The 17,143-nt window shown below is 31.8% G+C and overlaps 4 protein-coding genes across 4 annotated transcripts; 1 reads left to right on the top strand and 3 right to left on the bottom strand.

Annotated features, from left to right (window-relative positions):
• Positions 1 to 8,937: 8,937 nt before the first annotated feature.
• Positions 8,938 to 9,959, bottom strand: LOC125854940 (putative late blight resistance protein homolog R1A-3). Its single transcript, XM_049534549.1, has 2 exons — positions 9,368 to 9,959; positions 8,938 to 9,263 (listed from the first exon to the last, which is right to left on the bottom strand). Exons 1-2 carry the CDS (start codon positions 9,650 to 9,652, stop codon positions 9,201 to 9,203), a joined length of 348 nt encoding a protein of 115 aa, XP_049390506.1. The 5' UTR covers positions 9,653 to 9,959; the 3' UTR covers positions 8,938 to 9,200.
• Positions 9,960 to 10,752: 793 nt separating this feature from the next.
• LOC125855959 (putative disease resistance protein At1g50180) lies at positions 10,753 to 11,562 on the bottom strand. The gene is made up of 2 exons (XM_049535595.1): positions 11,425 to 11,562; positions 10,753 to 11,172 (listed from the first exon to the last, which is right to left on the bottom strand). Exons 1-2 carry the CDS (start codon positions 11,560 to 11,562, stop codon positions 10,753 to 10,755), a joined length of 558 nt encoding a protein of 185 aa, XP_049391552.1.
• A 619-nt stretch (positions 11,563 to 12,181) lies between these two features.
• LOC125854924 (probable L-cysteine desulfhydrase, chloroplastic) lies at positions 12,182 to 13,715 on the bottom strand. The gene has a single exon (XM_049534530.1). The coding sequence runs from the start codon at positions 13,627 to 13,629 to the stop codon at positions 12,313 to 12,315; it is 1,317 nt and encodes a 438-aa protein (XP_049390487.1). The 5' UTR covers positions 13,630 to 13,715; the 3' UTR covers positions 12,182 to 12,312.
• A 657-nt stretch (positions 13,716 to 14,372) lies between these two features.
• LOC125855958 (putative late blight resistance protein homolog R1B-13) lies at positions 14,373 to 14,876 on the top strand. Its single transcript, XM_049535594.1, has one exon. It carries the CDS (start codon positions 14,373 to 14,375, stop codon positions 14,874 to 14,876), a length of 504 nt encoding a protein of 167 aa, XP_049391551.1.
• Positions 14,877 to 17,143: the final 2,267 nt, after the last annotated feature.

Below are 17,143 nucleotides of genomic sequence, written 5' to 3'. Positions count from 1 at the left end.
AGTGGCTTTCCGCTCCTCTCTTTTTGTTTCGATGAAAGTCTCAATGCTTGCGTTCTACGGGGAACTTTTTTGACTATTTACCTTCGCCATAAGGTAATTTTTTTGTAATTATGTAGATATATTAATTGTCAACTCTCTCGTGAACAAGAAGTAAATTGTAACATAGTGGTAGATCTCTTTTTAAATTAACCCTCATGTCCGGGTTCAAACCTCATTGTGAATTTTTTTTTATTTTTTAGCTTCTCTTCATTTAATTTCAGAACCAATCTTTTACGTTTTTTTTTTTTAAAGAAAACATGCCAAAAGAGTAGATTTAAACACAAAAAAAAAAATCCCTTGTGAACATTTTATTTTTTTAGTTTCTCTTCATTTAATTTCAAGACCAATCTTTCACATATTTTATTTATTTAAAAAAACGTGCTAAAAAAATAGATTTAAACTCAAAAAAAATCTAAACGTGAAAAAAGATCCAAATTACTAAAAATCTTTTATAACAGAACTAACTTTTTATACTTATAAATTATATACTACTACTTCCTGAAATTGTGCTTTTCAATATCATGCCTCAGCTTTAAAAAAACAACCCTTACTACTCTTTAAAAGCATTTTTTTTTCTACTTCTTAACTAAACACCTCACTTTTTAAAAATAAATATTTTTAACATTCCAAAAAATTGTTCAAATAGATTATAGTTTTCGTCAAAGGGTTGAAAAGTCAAATTAATTTGTTCTTTATGAAGGGCTTAATTAAGACCCTAATATGAGCTGCAAGTAGGTGGCTTCTTTTATTGCATGTACAATTGATAATTATGCTATGGTTTTGGATTAATTTTTTTTTACCAACGAGGATTCTGATGGAGTAGTAAGTACTCCCACATTCTTAATTAGAAGTTTTGAGTTTGAGTCCCCCTGGGTACAGAGTAATTTGTTAGGGAACACTCACTTCGGGACTTTTCGATACGAATCCAAATTCAATCAGGTTTCAATGTGGATACCAATTTTATTTTGTTTTGAATTGTCCATCTTTTGACAATTTCCTCAATTTTTGGAGGTAAGGGGCCATGCAAATTAATCAATATAGCTAGAGGACTAATTAATTAGATCATTTTCTTGACCAGCATTAATTAGTCCAAGCAAAGATTTATCATTATGGTGGTCTTAATATCTATTAATTGATGCCAAAAATAATTAGCTGGATATTAAATTGACAACTCACGATATGGTAGAGATTATCAAATGGAATCCAAATTTGTCAACAACTAGTTATTAAAAAGTTGTAGACTTATAAATCAAAGATCAAAGATCAAAGACATTTTCGCAAATTGTATGCCACAACTTGTAGTGTTTTCTCGTCTTTTTTTGTTTCCAAAATTGATATTTTTTGTTTACTTGAGTTTTTGAATTTCTTTGCTAGATGTTTCTGTGATTAGAAATGATGGAATTAGTTATTTTATATATAAAACGTGATATAAATTAATGTCATAAAATATTCTTATTTATCTTGTTCTGATGAACACTTAGCCCTTATTGGGAACGAATCTAGGTATGAAAGGAACAAAAAAGGAAAATTCAAAATCCTATTTAATTAAATGATGAGAATATGTTGTAAGAAGGTTAATAGTGATAGGAAAAAAGTAGTTAAGATTAGGTGCAAATATATAGACGCATTTAACATTAAATCTTTTACTAATTAATTGGATAAGAGAGAATTTTAAATCCTTGAGTCATCAGCAAGAGAAATTATTATGTATAATTACGTATTGCGTAAATATCTATAATGTATTTTAGCACGAGTTTCAATTTATTTTTTCTTAAATTTTATATTTAATCAAACAAATTTTGCACAACTAACCACTTTTCACAATTTTTTTTATAAAGATGGCCAATTGTTTTATGCAAAAATGTACCATGACAGTGTCATAAATTTCAAATAAAAGCAAGTGAAAAATTTCACAAATTACTTACGTATTTTAATGACTTTTTAATTTATGTTTTTTTAATACATGTTAAAAAATAACTATTTTTGAAACCTATCCATCAAATAATATCATATAAAATAAAACGAAAATATCATTTTTGCCTCACATTGAGATTATCCAAAATGGTCAATATGTCATGTTAATTAACGTAGAATTTAGAGAATAAAAAGTAATTTGTGGGTATCCATCTTTTTCTTAACCCCCCGGGCGGACCCACATTGAGGGTATCGGGTGCTCGAACACCCATTAATTTCAACGGAAATTTGTATATGTTCATTGAAAATATTGAAAAGATGATATAATTAATTCTTGAGCATCCATTAATCAAAAGGTTTGATGTGCGCTTTGGTTCTCAGATGCAAGGTAAGGCTTGCGCTGACGACCTTAAGTGTGAGGGTTTGAGTCCTGGTCAAGGTTTTTTTGGCTTTTTTTTTTCTTCTCACTGCTATATGTTTGCTTTTTTTCCTTTTCTTCTACGCTAAAGAAAGTGAACACCCATAACCTTCAAATCCTGGATCCGTTACTGTCTCTGCTTCTTTTTGGGTTGATAAAATAAGTAAGCTTTAATATAAAGCTCAATATTGCGGCGAAACGGTCGTTATATTTAATCACTTTTCTACTTTTAATTATCTTTAATCATATGCTCCATTGACTGCCACGTAGTGCATTTCCGAGCCATATAACACTAGTTCTTTTAAAAATTGCCGAGCTCGATTAAATCTGAATTCATGTATTGCATAATTCATTTTTGAGAGAAATACTTTCGACATTTTTTTTCTCATTTTCATAGATTCAATCTAAAATCATTGACTAAATCAAAATTCGTGTGTTGCACGATTCATTTTTGAGAATAAAGCTTCCAACAATTCTTTTTTTTCTTCGTTTTCATAGATTTGAATACGAAACCACTGAATAATTAAGAATGGTTCATTCCATCAGAATACATGTCGGTAACCCTATTACCGGTTGTTACTTCTATAAACCTAATTCAAAATTATTAAATACTATTTTATGTACTTTGTTTAGGACTTGAGTACAAGTCATGACTACAAAAAGTACAAAAGCATATTAAAATATGAATATGGTTATTATTATTAATTCAACAACACCTTAGGCTTAACTAGGATTTGCTAATTCCAACATATATAGTTTAAATTAATCCAAATCGGTTGTTGCCATGGTTATATTTTTTCCATTAAATTAGAGAAATTGGTTAACAAGTAATGTCAATACATTTGAATTTTCTATAAATGTCAATTAATGTAAGGTCAGAATCTTCTTAAAGATGATCAACTATCTTTTGTGCATAATTAACTTACAATGTAAGTTATTCTATTTAGTTTTGTTTTTATTTATGGTTGTTAAAGTTGTTTTTAATTAATTAACAAGACTTGAAGTAAAAGAATTTTAGCCTAACAACTCTAATATTGCAAAATCGTATCTATTTAACTAAGTTTGCCTTTGCCAACACAAGTGTAAATATATTGTTTAGTTGGATGGTTACCTATCGTTTTATAATATATTATTTTTCATCATTTCACATTTGTTGGTTTGTACTATATTTTTCAAGAATAAGTTTAATTAGGGAACATTTATTTTCAATATAATTTTTTATGTGAAATTTAAATTTAATCGAACACTAAGTGAACAAATAATCAGTTCAATTTGTAGCAAATAAAAATATTCATTTTGTTTAAATCTTTTACTTGTTATTTCTTTTCTTTACCAAATAAAATGTTTTAATACTTAACTGATGTTTTTCAAAAACAAGTTTACGTACTTTTTTTCTCTTTCTAATTAATTAGTCCAAGAGCAACCAACCTGAATCCCAATTCTTATGTTTGCCAACAGGAGCCCAGCCCCAGGTTCAATCGAAATATAGGTCGAAAACATATTTCTGGACAAATAAACAAACCTTTCCTTTTGTTAACAAATCGGTCAAATCAGTAACCAAGTTCATGCGCCAGTACCACATCCAGGACTACACAGAAAATTTAATATTACTTTTAAAAGAATAAGTCATTTAAAAAATGAGAAAAATGACTGTCAAACTAGGAAAAATAAGTTCTAGAAGTAATGTTCCACACACATTGATTTATATCTCATATTCACCCATTCCCATTGCCCCGCAAACCTACCACCATAAGTATTTGAATAGTATTATATATAAATACTTTTAAAATAGTATTTCTTCCGTTTAAAAAAGAATGACCTCCTTTCCTTTTTAGTTTGTTTCAAAAAGAATGATCTCTTTTCTTTTTTGGTAACATTTTACTTTCAGCTTCCACGTGACATGTTTAAGACTACAAGATTAAAGGATAATTTTGTACATTTGACATAACTTTAATTTAGGACCACAAGATTTAATTTTTTTTTTTTTTTTCTTAAACTCCATATCAAGTTAAATTAGGTCACTCTTTTTAAAACGAAAGAATATCGTTTACTTACGTATCAACACAAGAAAATAAATAAGAAATTCACTTTTTATTTTCTCAAAATCACTCATTTAGCCTTCTGTACAGGTCGATCGAATCTATGATATTTAGGTCTCTAGCAAATCCATGAAAATGACCAAAATAAAGACAAGAGTTGACTAGCAATAATAAAAAAGCCATGAAATGTGCTGCAAGAGGAAAAACTTACTCCCTGTTCCTTTTTAGTTGTTCACTTTAGAAATGACACACAAATTAAGACAACAATGATTAGTACAGTAAAGTTACAATTTTACCCTTATGACAACTTTTCACTTCAAAATTACAACCACTTCTTTGAATTCAAGTGAAATAAATTAGAGGGAAACAAATACACTTTTATAATTTTCAAGAAGTGTAAATAAGGGTATAATAGGAAAAAATTTGTTGTCCTTTCTTGATTTGTCAAAATGGACAACTAAATAGGGACAACTAAAAAAGGAAATATGGACAACTAAATAGGGACGGAGGGAGTACTATTCACGGGCTGAGGCGGAGGATCTAGGCGGGGTTTATTGGTTCGAACGAATCTCATAATTTTTTCGTAAATTTATATTTGCAGTAGAAAATTAAATAAATATATATGTACGTTAACTTGTCATTTGTGAATCCCCAACAAAATTGATTGTTCACTTAATGGTAAGTAATTAGGAGTTGTGAAAATATTTTTCACGCTAGAGTTATGGGTTCAAACCTTGCTATCAACAAAAAAGTTTCTCTTTTTATTTTTAAAGGAAATTTAGAACCCCCAAACTTCTAATGCTATGTTCCGCCTCTGTTCACACACGATGTTTAAGTTATTTCAGAAACAATTTTCTGACTTACGAAATAGAGGTTAGGTATACGTACATTATATTCTTTTCAAACTAAACTTGTGATCATTTCACTAGATTTGTTATTGTTGTAGTTAGAAATTAAGTAATAATAGTATATAATCATATATACATGTCATGAGTTTCTTTAATTTGGTATTGTTTCTCTCCCTTCGTTTCAAATGGGTTTCAATTTGTTTGCGATATTTTTCTTTTCATCTGTTTCAGAAAGAATATTTTTTCCTAATTTGACAATTGTTTAGTTTCCACATCTCACATGTCATGACTCTGACATGTATAAAACGACAAAATTATGTATATACAATTTTTTATTTATAATCATAACATTCAAAAGTCTTTTACTTTTTAAACTCTACGTTAAATTGAAACCAAACAAATAAATTGAAATGGAGGGAATACTGAATAGAGTATTATGTAAAAAGTTTAGGCAAAGTTGGAAGGAGAAAAATGAAATAAAATCACGCTATACCTATGATATGAAATGATCCTATGCTACTATAGAGTATATAATGGATTAGCAAATTTTCTGACAATTTAATTTCTAGTCACTATCAAAGAAGCACGCGCATATATTACTTTCTGTATTGTGACTTATTTTTTTTTTTAATTAGTCCAAAAAAAATAACGTATTTTTATATTAAGTAACAATTTAACTATAAAATGTCTATTTTACTCTTAATGAAATGATTTATAGCCACACAAATTTCTATCATTCATTTTGGATCACAAGTTTTAAAAGTTCCTTTCTTTCTTAAACTTCATGCTGAGTCAAAGTACCTCACATAAAATGAGACGAAAGGAGTAAAAGAGATCAATAGTAACACCATAGATTTTCTGTCAAATTCATAATAGTAATTACTACCGCTGTCCCAATTTATGTGACTTACTTACCTATTTAGTTAATTCCAAAAATAATGACGCATTTATATATTAAGTAACAATTTAACTATAAAATGTTTATTTTACCCTTAATGAAATAATTTACAGCCACACAAATTTCTATCATTCATTTTGGACCACAAGTTTTAAAAGTCTTCTTTTCTTTTTTAAACTCCGTGCCGAGTCAAACTATTCTACATAAAATGGGACGGAGGAAGTATGATATTTATAAGTACACTATGTATATTACTATATGACTTTGTTTGTGTTCATCTTTATTAGTCTTCCATATAATTGAGTTTATGAAAATAGTATTGGCACTAATAAGAGTGTGTTTGTTATGACTAATTTTTTCATGTTTGGCCCGTCTAAGTGTTTTAAGAAAGGTATATTTTTAAAGCTGGAGATATGAAAGGGAGAATAAAGGAAAGACTATAATGTGAAAAATTGAATACTCACCAATAAATAATAGTTCAATTAGTCAATTGAACTATGTACTGAGAGAAAAAAAATACAATATATAAGAAGACCAAATTAAGGCCTATTTTTCCAATTGATGTGGTACTCCAACACCTCCCACTCCCTCCACGTTTAGGGTAGACATCGATCTAGAGTGTTAACAATATAAGATAGTGGGCTGGGGTGTGGGGCTAACATCGGGAAAATGAATCGGGACGAATATAACTCTGATATTATGATTAATAAAATGGATCTTGTGCAATTAACTCAATCTCAAAGACTTCCTCATGAAGAAAGTGTTGTCCAAAACTATATATATTAGAAGATCAAAGACATATTTTCCCACCGGTTAATTTGTTACGCCAACGCTACTATCCCAACTAGACCCACACCTCATCCTCACTCTGATCCCAAAATATTTGTTTCAATTATATATACAAGTGTCTTTAAGAAAATATTTAACATATCATTCCCTTATTGTTATCGGTCCACTATTCCCCTTTCCTTAATTCGTGTGGCCCATTTGTTACATCTTATTAATAACGTGTTATATAGGTTGATAACTATAGAAAGATAGTTACTCCCTCCTCCCTCCGTCTCATTTTATGTGAGACTTTTCTAATTTCAAAATTTAAACAAGTCTATCTTTGATCATAAGTTTTTCATAGATCTTTTAAACATTTTGAATTATCAATTATTGTTACTTATAATACTTTTTACGTAGTTTACAAATATATAAATTTCATTTCAAAAAAAAATTAAAGATTTCATGCGCAAATTCCTGGTCAAACTTAAGCTGATTGACTCTCGAAAAATGAAAAGTGTCACATAAATTGAAACAAGGGGCGTACTTTTTTTGTTAGATGATTTCTATTACTTTGATATTTTAAATTTTGATCTAGTTAAAAAAAAGTGTAGATAGACATTTGTCAAAAATTTTGTTGCTCCTCCTCCTTCCTATAGTAAGTGTAACAGACAGATCTAGTTAATTAATGAGCTACGAATTTAATTGAACCCATAATTTTAATACGTAATTTAGATATATATATATATAAAATCAAGATTTCAATAAATATGATATACATTTTGATGAGTATTGAGTAAAGTAGATAAGATAAGGGAGTGGAGACAAAACAATCTAAAGAGTAATGGATAAGAATGGTTTATGAATAGATATTTATTGGTCGATGTCTAAAACATGATTAATTTCTTTTTATCATGTCTGAAATAGTGTGACATTTGAATAATTATTGGGACACAAACATATTATCAATGAGTTACATGATAGTTTTGTTCATGATTAGTGATCACTATTAACAATAAAGAATATAATTTCGTTTTCGTCTTGTTATGTCTAGTTGTAAATTCTAATTTTCTCAACAATTGGTATGTAAATTGTTTTAACAATCATCAACTCACAAAAAGGAAAAGGAATTCTTATGTAATTACCCACTGTAATCAAAATATTTATTTTCATGACTATCAAAGTACTTATCCTTCTTAATCATAATCAGGGCGGAGCCAACCTATTGTTCGGAGTTCACGCGAACCTCCTTTGGCGGAAAATATTACTATTTATACATGGTTAAAATTATGTTTTATGTATATATAGTCGATGTTGAACCCCCATCGATTAATTCATGTGTTTACTTCTTCAGATTTTGACCCCCTTATTAAAAATCTCAGCTTCGCCATTGATCATAACAATTTTTATGCATATAATTATTTTAAGGTAGCCAGATATAAAATGGCTAACTCACCTATTCTTTTGATTAGGAAACCTTTTTTTTTATGGAGAAAGGAACAAATATATCACTCAACTTTAATTGATATATATATATATACACACACTACATGAAGGATTTCTAGCGATAATTAACTAATTGAAATAACTTAATTACCGCTAAATATGTTTTGTTAGTGACATTTAGCATTCTTTGTAAATGTCCATAAAACTGAAAGTGACATTAGCTCCAATGACAATTGACTAATGTCGGTAAAGACTTTAACACTCTTTGTTAATGTGCATATTTATTGTCGCTAAAATTTATTTTTGTTATAGCGATATCTCCATCATCTAACAAATAGTTTATATTTTATCCTTTTCGTTAACAAATGGTGATTTGTAGTACTTTTTATGTACTTTCTAAATATGTAATTTTTATTTCATAAGAATCGAATATTCAATATCCGAATTCACACCAAACATTACATTAGCTAGTTTGATCCTCGTATTTCGAATCAAGCCACATAAAGTGAAACAGAGAGAGAGTACTTACTGCTTACATACAAGCATATCATAGATATACAAGAAGGATCAAGAAATACTATAGCTACATACATTGCTCGAACTTTTCAAAAATATCGTCAAATGTGTGTTAGATACTTCAAAAATAATGCCTTTTTGAAGAATACCATACAGGTGCAACAACAATTTTGGAGAATTCGGGAATCATACAACGGGTTTAGGTTCTGAATTGTGTCAAAAATATTGTTACTGACTAAGCTGTTTCAAGGTTTTAGCTAATGAATTGTTGCAGCAACTACTTCTTTATTCTGACTTTAAAAACAGTCAAGATTTCAGTTCACTAAAGCTCTTGCTATGCGCGAGATATGTTGTCCCTCAAAATAAGTTCCAATATCCTGCATATATGCAAGATAAGAAGTAGAAGTCATCACCTTAATCTCACAAAGGTAATTAAATATGAGACTAATCGACGAATTTTCTAGAGATTTATAAAACTTACTGCGACTGCTATAGATGTAGACCTTAAGGAAATTATTTCCCATATCCTCTTGCTCTTGTTCAATCTTTCTTGTAACTCAATCGACTCCAAAGTACAAATTTCGCCAAAATCTGTTGGAATTTCTGGTAGACACTTGCATTTCCTTAGAACAAGGCGTTTTGGATTTGGGAAGCTATCACTGCAAATTTCCCAATGCTCGAGATATATATTGCTAAATAACAACAACTTGGGGCTTTTAAACTTGTCGTCATCACTCAATCTCCACACTTCACTCCCAGGCTGCATTGTCTTTTAAGTTTGAGATCTTCGAGATTTGGCAACATAAGTACAAAAACTGATATGTCTTCCCAAGGAAGTTCACATCCACTAAAAGTTAACCTCTTAAGTGATGTTGAGAAAACGAACCTCTTAGTGGAGAGTGGCTGCCAATACAAGTTTGGGAGCTTATTACTATTGCTGAAACACTTCAATGTGCTTTGAGTTTTGTCAAGCTGGACATATCAATGAGGCGATCGTCCACATGATCCCTCATACTGATACAGCTTACATGGATGATCAATCTCTTTAGAATGGGAATGGCGAAAAACACTTCATTTGTATAATTGTTTAAATACGGAGCAGAAAGTTGTACTAGATTTGGCAACTCTACTGGAAGATGTATATTTCGAGTCGTTTCTCTTCTAGGACTTCATGAATATGCCTCAATTTCTTCATCATCCATATGTTCCCTGGTAAAGTTATATCATTATATCTGTCCATACGAATAACTAGAGTTTGCAAATTCTGAAGGTCTAACATTGATGCAGGAAGTTTACATCTACATCTAATTGAAACGTATGTCAAATGAAATAACTTTGTTATAGAAAGTGGGAGTAATGTAGGATCTACATCTCCATGGAAGATGGAAGATACCTAGAGAAGGTTGAAGCGGAAGAAAACTTCAAGTTTATCACTACCAGACACACTTGTAAAATATTCTGCGATCCATAATTTGATCAATCTACGAGTCTTAACCTGAGAATCCTCTGGGAAACTACTCAGAGAAAGAAAACAAGGTTTGAGGTGATTAGGCAAGTGGTGGCAACTCAAACCGAGCACTCCTAAGCATTTATCTGGATGACTAGCAATGATTTCGCTTATCGTTTGGGCAACATAATGTTCTGTCCGTTTAAGAAAGATATCCCCCAATCACTGAATTCGTTAAGGGTAGTCCTATGCATTTTCCTGCTAATTTCTTTCCAACTTCTTCTAGCTCAAGAGGATGATCATGTTTAGGTCCAAACACCTTATCACAAAGTAGTTCTTCCAACCATTATCTAAATTCTAGAGGGTCATGTGATGAGGGCTATTAGAATCAGCGAACATCGCTACAGGGTCCCTAGTAGTCAATAAAATTCGACTCCAAATATTTGTCTTATTTCATCCCAAACATCCGTACTCCAAATATCATAAACAACAACAAGGTATCTTCCACCCTTTAGGTTCTTTTGCACCTGCAGGTCGACTAACTGACTGCTATCCTTCTTATCATAATCTTTTCCAATGAAAATATCTGCTTGCTTTGAAATGCAATGTAAAGCATCTAATAATACATTTCGACGTCGATGTTCTTGAGATATTGTAACCCAAACACGAAGATCAAAATGATACCTGATTGGCAGATGATCATGAGTTTTCCTAGCGAGTGTTGTTTTGCCAATACCACCCATTCCTGATATTGGGACTATGTTTTGATCCGATTGTCGTCCTCTCAGTCTTTCAACTATTATCTCCAAGTCAATCATCAAGTCCCCGCACGTTAACATCTTCCAAATTTGGCAGCATTGGATTACTTCCAGATAATTCAACATTTTCATCATCATCATCATCAGCAGCAATATCATTAATGCTTGTGCTAAATTCAGAAACAGTCGATCTCCATCACCTCATTCTTTGTTATATTGACTTTTACAACAACTGGTAGAAAATCGTCGTGTTGTATTGATTTTTTGATCAAGCTTGTGTCTTTCCTCCAATGATTTGTTTTTTTCAGGGTTAAGCATACTCTTATTGCTAACTTCTTCAAGAACTTTTCGAAAATTTTCAGCAGTAGCACGAAGAAAATCGAGCATTTCAGCAGTTTGACCATGAAAGAGTTCTGGATTTCGTCGATCAAGTGTTTGAAGAAGAGAAATTACAGCACTATAAGCTGCCATAAGTCAATATATATGTCAAATACTCTGTTTGAGTAGTTTAAAAAACCTCTCAACACTCTAATAATTCTCTCCATCCATTTTCATTTGATTAATTAATATATTTTTGTTCTTCTTATGGACAGCTTTTAACTTGAATTAAATAGCACCAAGTTGTTTATTTGATCTGTAGATTGGATCTAGTAAACAAGCATCTTTAGTTACCATGTTCTATTTAGTCTGTCTCAAAAATCTATATCCTACCTATGGCGAGGCTTAGATGATAGCCTGTGGATGGACTGGGTTGGAATCACGGTCGAACATGGTGTTTACTTGATGTCTTTGGTTAAGAAATAAAGTTACCATGTTCTTTTTAGTTTGTTTCAAAAGAAAATGTTACCTTACTATAATTAGAATAATTTAACTCTAAAATTTCTTTTTTATTTTAATAAAATGATTTATAACAACACAAATAACTAAGAATTGTTTTAGACCATAAGTTACAAAAGTTTTCCTTTTTTTTCTAAAACACCGTGCCGAGTCAACAAAGAGCTAATGTTCACATTGCAAGTGCTAAACAGGGAACTGAATGTGACATGAGAGAGTTTTAATCAACCATCAAATGATACAACAACAATTTCCATTCAATAAGGAATTGGGAAAAAGACTTTGTTCCTGAAAGAAAGAATCAACTTCACAAGACAGGGCTAAGCCAGCGTACACACGACTCTTTCTAAACCCCACTTGTGAAATTACACAGGGATGTGTACCTCGTCAATTCGAGAGAATTGCACAAGTGAAACCATCACTCACAAGCTTGATAATGGCATCTCGAAACCTATAATAATCCTCGAGGGTGTTATAAACTTGATGGGAGATCCTAGCATAACCTGTTATCGGATTTACCTCCCCTTCCAATGGCGCCCTGTAATATATCGGAACCTCAACCTTGAACAAAACTCTCAAATGAGTCCTCAACTTCAAAGCATCTGAATTACCCGAAATCCCTAAACACGCAGGCATTCCCACCATTGCCATGCTCGAACACATTTCTGGTGGCGTCCCTAACTCCGTCCCCCACGCCTTCACCAACATCTCCGCCATTTCAACCACCATTTCATGATTCCTTCTCCTTATCCCCTCAATTCCGCCTTCAAATCTGCTCACAAACAACTCAACTACATCTGGAATCACCAATTGTGCACTATAATCCCTAGTCCCAATCCAAGCACTCTCGATTGCCAATCCATTTCCATACTCAACCGATACAACTGGATGATGCAAATCTACCACTTTCTCCGATCTCTTACAGTACAAAAACGCGGCTGAAGGTGGAGTAAAAAACCATTTATGCAAATTACTTGTGTAGAAATCAGCTCCAATGTCCACCACATCTATCTCGACATTGCCAATAGCATGAGCACCATCAACGAAAATGAAATCTACGCCTTCATCTCTACACATCTGAACAAGTTCTTTTACAGGTATAACAACACTAGGCATTGAAGTAATATGATCAATCACAGCTAATCTAATTTTTCCCCCATTCATTTTCCCCATTTTAAGAGCTTTATCAAATTCAGTAACAATTTCTTCATTCGAATTCAACGGGAAAGGTAAATGTACCTCAATTACCTTTCCCCCAGCGCGTGCAACGTACGCCTGAACTGAACTTTTAACGGAGCCGTAAGCGTAATGGAGCATGACGGCGGCGTCGCCGGGACGGAAATCGGAAGTGAAGAAAGACCAAGTTATGTATTGGAGAACGATTGCGGCGGCGGTGGTGGCGTTATCGACGATGGAGATTTCGTCGACGTCGGCGGCGTTGACTAAGGATTGGATTAAGGTACGGGATTTGAGCATCGAGGGTTTCAAGGTGTTGAAGTAGAAGTAATCGGGTTGTTGAAGGAATTGGAGCTGCCATTGTTGTTGGGCGGAGATTATGGATTTCGGGCATGACCCGAAACTGCCGTTGTTGATTCGGGCTATGGTGAGGTCGTGGTGTGAGAACTCCGCTGCGATTTCGGTTTCGGTGATGGGTTTCGCGGTGGTTGATGGGCCGTTTTCACGGCGGTGGTCACCGGAAGACATGGCGGAACTGAGAAGTTTGTTAGAGTTCAATAAATTTTGCTGGCATATGTATGTAAATTAAAGAAGAGATAATAAACAAACTCTTTTGAGTACGATCAAGATATCGAATATATCAATAAACTATTAAATAGTACAAAAAAAAATTGAGTTGTTCGTCAAAATCGAAGTGATCAACGGGAAGTATAATAATATCAAGTATATCATAAGAAGGTTCATATCGTCATGAATTCGAAGGATAGAATATTAATAAGTTAGTGCAATAATAAATTATTTCATTTAAAAATGCTTGTATGACATGGAAACAGGCCATCATCAATGGAAAAACCTAAAACTTGGATATAATTGAAATAAATAAAAAATTTATACGGAGTATAGTTGAAATAAAGCTGGAAACCACTAAATACCTTTTTTTTTTTGTCTGAAAGAACCAGTAAACTTGATAGTTGATGTAGAAATATAATCAAACTCTTTTAATTAATGTTTTCTTATGTGATTATTCAGATCTTACTATCCTCAAAACTGTTCATGTTGATCTATTTATATTCATGTGATATGACTAGTTCTAGAATGGCTAAAGGTGACTTTACTCTATAATATTATAATTTGGAGATACTAAGCGTGGCCTAGCGATTAATAAAATGAGTGGAGCATCATAAGGTTCAGATAGTTTCCTTGAATGATCAAAGGGCGATCCTTCGAGAGATGCTCAGCCTATTAAGAGCCAATCTCATCCATTTGCCAATATGGACGTTGTTATTGTTAATGCCGGACTTCTAATTTACTCATCATATGATAGCGAGGGGGAGAAGGAAGATATGATGTTGGAGGATGTGAACCAGGCACTTGGTCTTGATCTTTGGAGCTACATTCACCATATCAAGGAGATTGTCTACCTCAATATTCGAAAGGCATTTCAATCGAACTTGCCAAGGATTCATGGGCTAGGCTATGTAGATTTTCTTTTAAGCAACCTGGAGAAGTTCCAAGGTTGTTATTCAGGTTCACTCTCTTCTGTTATAAACCAACTTCAAATCATTCAAAAGGAACTTGAAAACGCACAACTTTTTCTTGAGAATGTTGTCGAACAACAACAAAACAAGCACAACAAATTTCAACATTGGGCTATGCTACTGATTGGTAAAGCATATGAAGTGGAATATGTAGTTGATGCTTGCATAAGAAAAGAATTTCCTAGTGCCCTGATGATGAATGAAGAAATAGTGGACTTTGAAGACACGACATTATGAATTCTTCGCTTGTTTGAGGGATTTGGATCAAAAGTTTTTCTTACTGGTGCTGATTTGATGTATGTCTTCAATTCCTTTATAACAAATCCCTCGAGCATACGTTGACTCTTCGACATCAACTCAGAATCTGTAGAGAGGAGCTTAGATAGTTATATAATTGCAGCTTTTCCTTCAATTTTGCCTCGTACCACCTATATGTGTTGATTCTGGTATTTGCAAAGCATACAAAGAGTATGTGTGTTGGTTATATAAGAAAATAGCCTGAAATTTTGACGGACTTTTATGTTTAAAGTCCTACCTTAGTTCCCTCTGTTCATCATTTCTGATGAAACACAGTATTTTAAAGAAGCTTTTTTTAATGGAAAAACTCCACCTGTATGACCTCGTTCATTGTTGGTCCCAAGCCTGGATAAAAGAGGAAGGTTGTCGAGGGTCAATCACAAACAACCTCTTTATCCTATAAAGGTAGGGGTAAGATTGTACATCACTACATTTTATCTTTAACAAGCCTCATTTATGGGATTACACTCCCATTTTTTGTTGTTTTTATTGGAAAGGGTGGGGATTAACTACTCTATTGCACCTTAATGACTGGTCTAATGAAACTTTATTTATTTTTTGCTTTTGCACAAGTATTAGAGTTTTGACACATCTTATGGAAATTTAACAAAATATATAGCACAAAAGAGCCTAAAATCATGGTTGGTTTTAGGGGCATGTAAAATCCTATGCTACTCGAACTCTCAGACCATCTTCAACCCAACACCAAATTTTACACCCAATCCTATATTTGGTGTAAAATTTAATGTGTTGAGCTCCCACCCACACCAATTTTTACACCAAATTTGATGTGTGAATAGTGTTACACAAAATTTGGTGTAACACTATTCATCACACCAATTCACTTTTTGAATATTTTAATATTATTTCATTATATAAACTTTTAATTAAACATTATATAAATTGTATGTTTTAATTAAATTTTTTGTATATTTAATTATTTTTATGTAATATTTTTATAATATTAATTTTAGATATAAAATTTAGCTTTTTTATAAATTATTTTTTCTATATATGACTTTAAAAAAAAATTAAATTTATGTTAATTCTACTATAAATTATAATTGGATATAAACTACAATTAACCTTCACAAAAATTAAAAATGCAAACATATAAATTTTTAAACAAATAATACAATGTACTTAAAAATAACCGAAAATAATACATTCAACAAAGAATTATGTCGAAAAGATGTTGAACATGCATTTGGAGTTTTGCAATCTCGTTTTGCAATTATAGCTAGACCGTCACGTTTTTGGAGAAAAGAAGTGCTACATGATATATTAACTTCATGTATTATAATGCACAACATGATAATTGAGGATGAACGTGATCTTAATGCACCAATTCAAGATGCGTCGGAAGGTCCAACTCGGCAACTCTGACTGTAGAAATGAATGTTATACCCCATTTTAACTCGAGGTTCGAACGGTGTACAACATATTGATGAATCTTAAAGCTTTTAAAGAGTCGCCACCTAATTATGTTAAAGGTGAATTAGGACACCTATTTTGCTAAAGTTATGCTAAATAAACTCTATGTTAAAATCTACTTAACCTTATACAATTCTAGGTAAGAGTTCTAATTATCTTAAAGGAAAGGGGTAAGACACCCTTTAAAATTTGTTAAACACAGTTAACCGGTCAAACTTAGGTTAATTAATTTTAAAGCTAAAGTGAGTCTAAAAGAATTTAAAGAGTCATAAGTTGAAAAATATTTTAACATTTGAAAACTCTTTTGATATTTAAGTTAAAGTGGTGAAGATTTAAAAGGGTAATTTGTCTTAACCATTTTATTGTTGATCTATAATCCATGCGTGGAAAAGAAAGGTAATAAAATAAAAACCCCTGCTTATGTATTGATAAAATGCTTTCTTTTGAAAATGATTTAGAAAAAAATGAGTTCAAAATATAGATTTTATTTAAAGTTAAAAAACTATTGTATGCTAAGTAATTTGTTAATAAGGTAGCAGATAACTAGATGATTAGATCTAATTGCGATCAATTTCCTATGTCGATTATCCCAAAAAAGAAAAAAAAAAAAAAAACTAAAACAAAAAAAAAATGTTAAGCAGTAATAATAAAATAAGCAGTCACACAAGCGACCCTAAATGAGTTTTGCTTGCTTTTGTTGCTATTCGGATAGTCTAAGATATAGTGAAGACTCCATATGTGGGTATGCCGATGTCGAGTCCACGAGACTCGGA

Source organism: Solanum stenotomum, chromosome 2 (assembly GCF_019186545.1).
Source record: "Solanum stenotomum isolate F172 chromosome 2, ASM1918654v1, whole genome shotgun sequence".
NCBI classification, from domain to species: domain Eukaryota; kingdom Viridiplantae; phylum Streptophyta; class Magnoliopsida; order Solanales; family Solanaceae; genus Solanum; species Solanum stenotomum.
Note: the sequence above shows the minus strand (reverse complement) of the source record. Positions and strands in the feature narration are given on the sequence as shown.

What these genes read in the sequence shown, in the direction of transcription:
- LOC125854940 (XM_049534549.1), bottom strand. Translation starts at nt 9,652, where the DNA reads ATGCAGCCTGGGAGTGAAGTGTGGAGATTGAGTGATGACGACAAGTTT. An exon ending in CTACATCTATAGCAGTCGCA is followed by an intron (nt 9,264 to 9,367) that starts GTAAGTTTTATA and finishes GCATATATGCAG; the next exon opens with GATATTGGAACTTATTTTGA.
- LOC125855959 (XM_049535595.1), bottom strand. Translation starts at nt 11,562, where the DNA reads ATGGCAGCTTATAGTGCTGTAATTTCTCTTCTTCAAACACTTGATCGA. An exon ending in TTCGAAAAGTTCTTGAAGAA is followed by an intron (nt 11,173 to 11,424) that starts GTTAGCAATAAG and finishes CAAATTTGGAAG; the next exon opens with ATGTTAACGTGCGGGGACTT.
- LOC125854924 (XM_049534530.1), bottom strand. Translation starts at nt 13,629, where the DNA reads ATGTCTTCCGGTGACCACCGCCGTGAAAACGGCCCATCAACCACCGCG.
- LOC125855958 (XM_049535594.1), top strand. Translation starts at nt 14,373, where the DNA reads ATGGACGTTGTTATTGTTAATGCCGGACTTCTAATTTACTCATCATAT.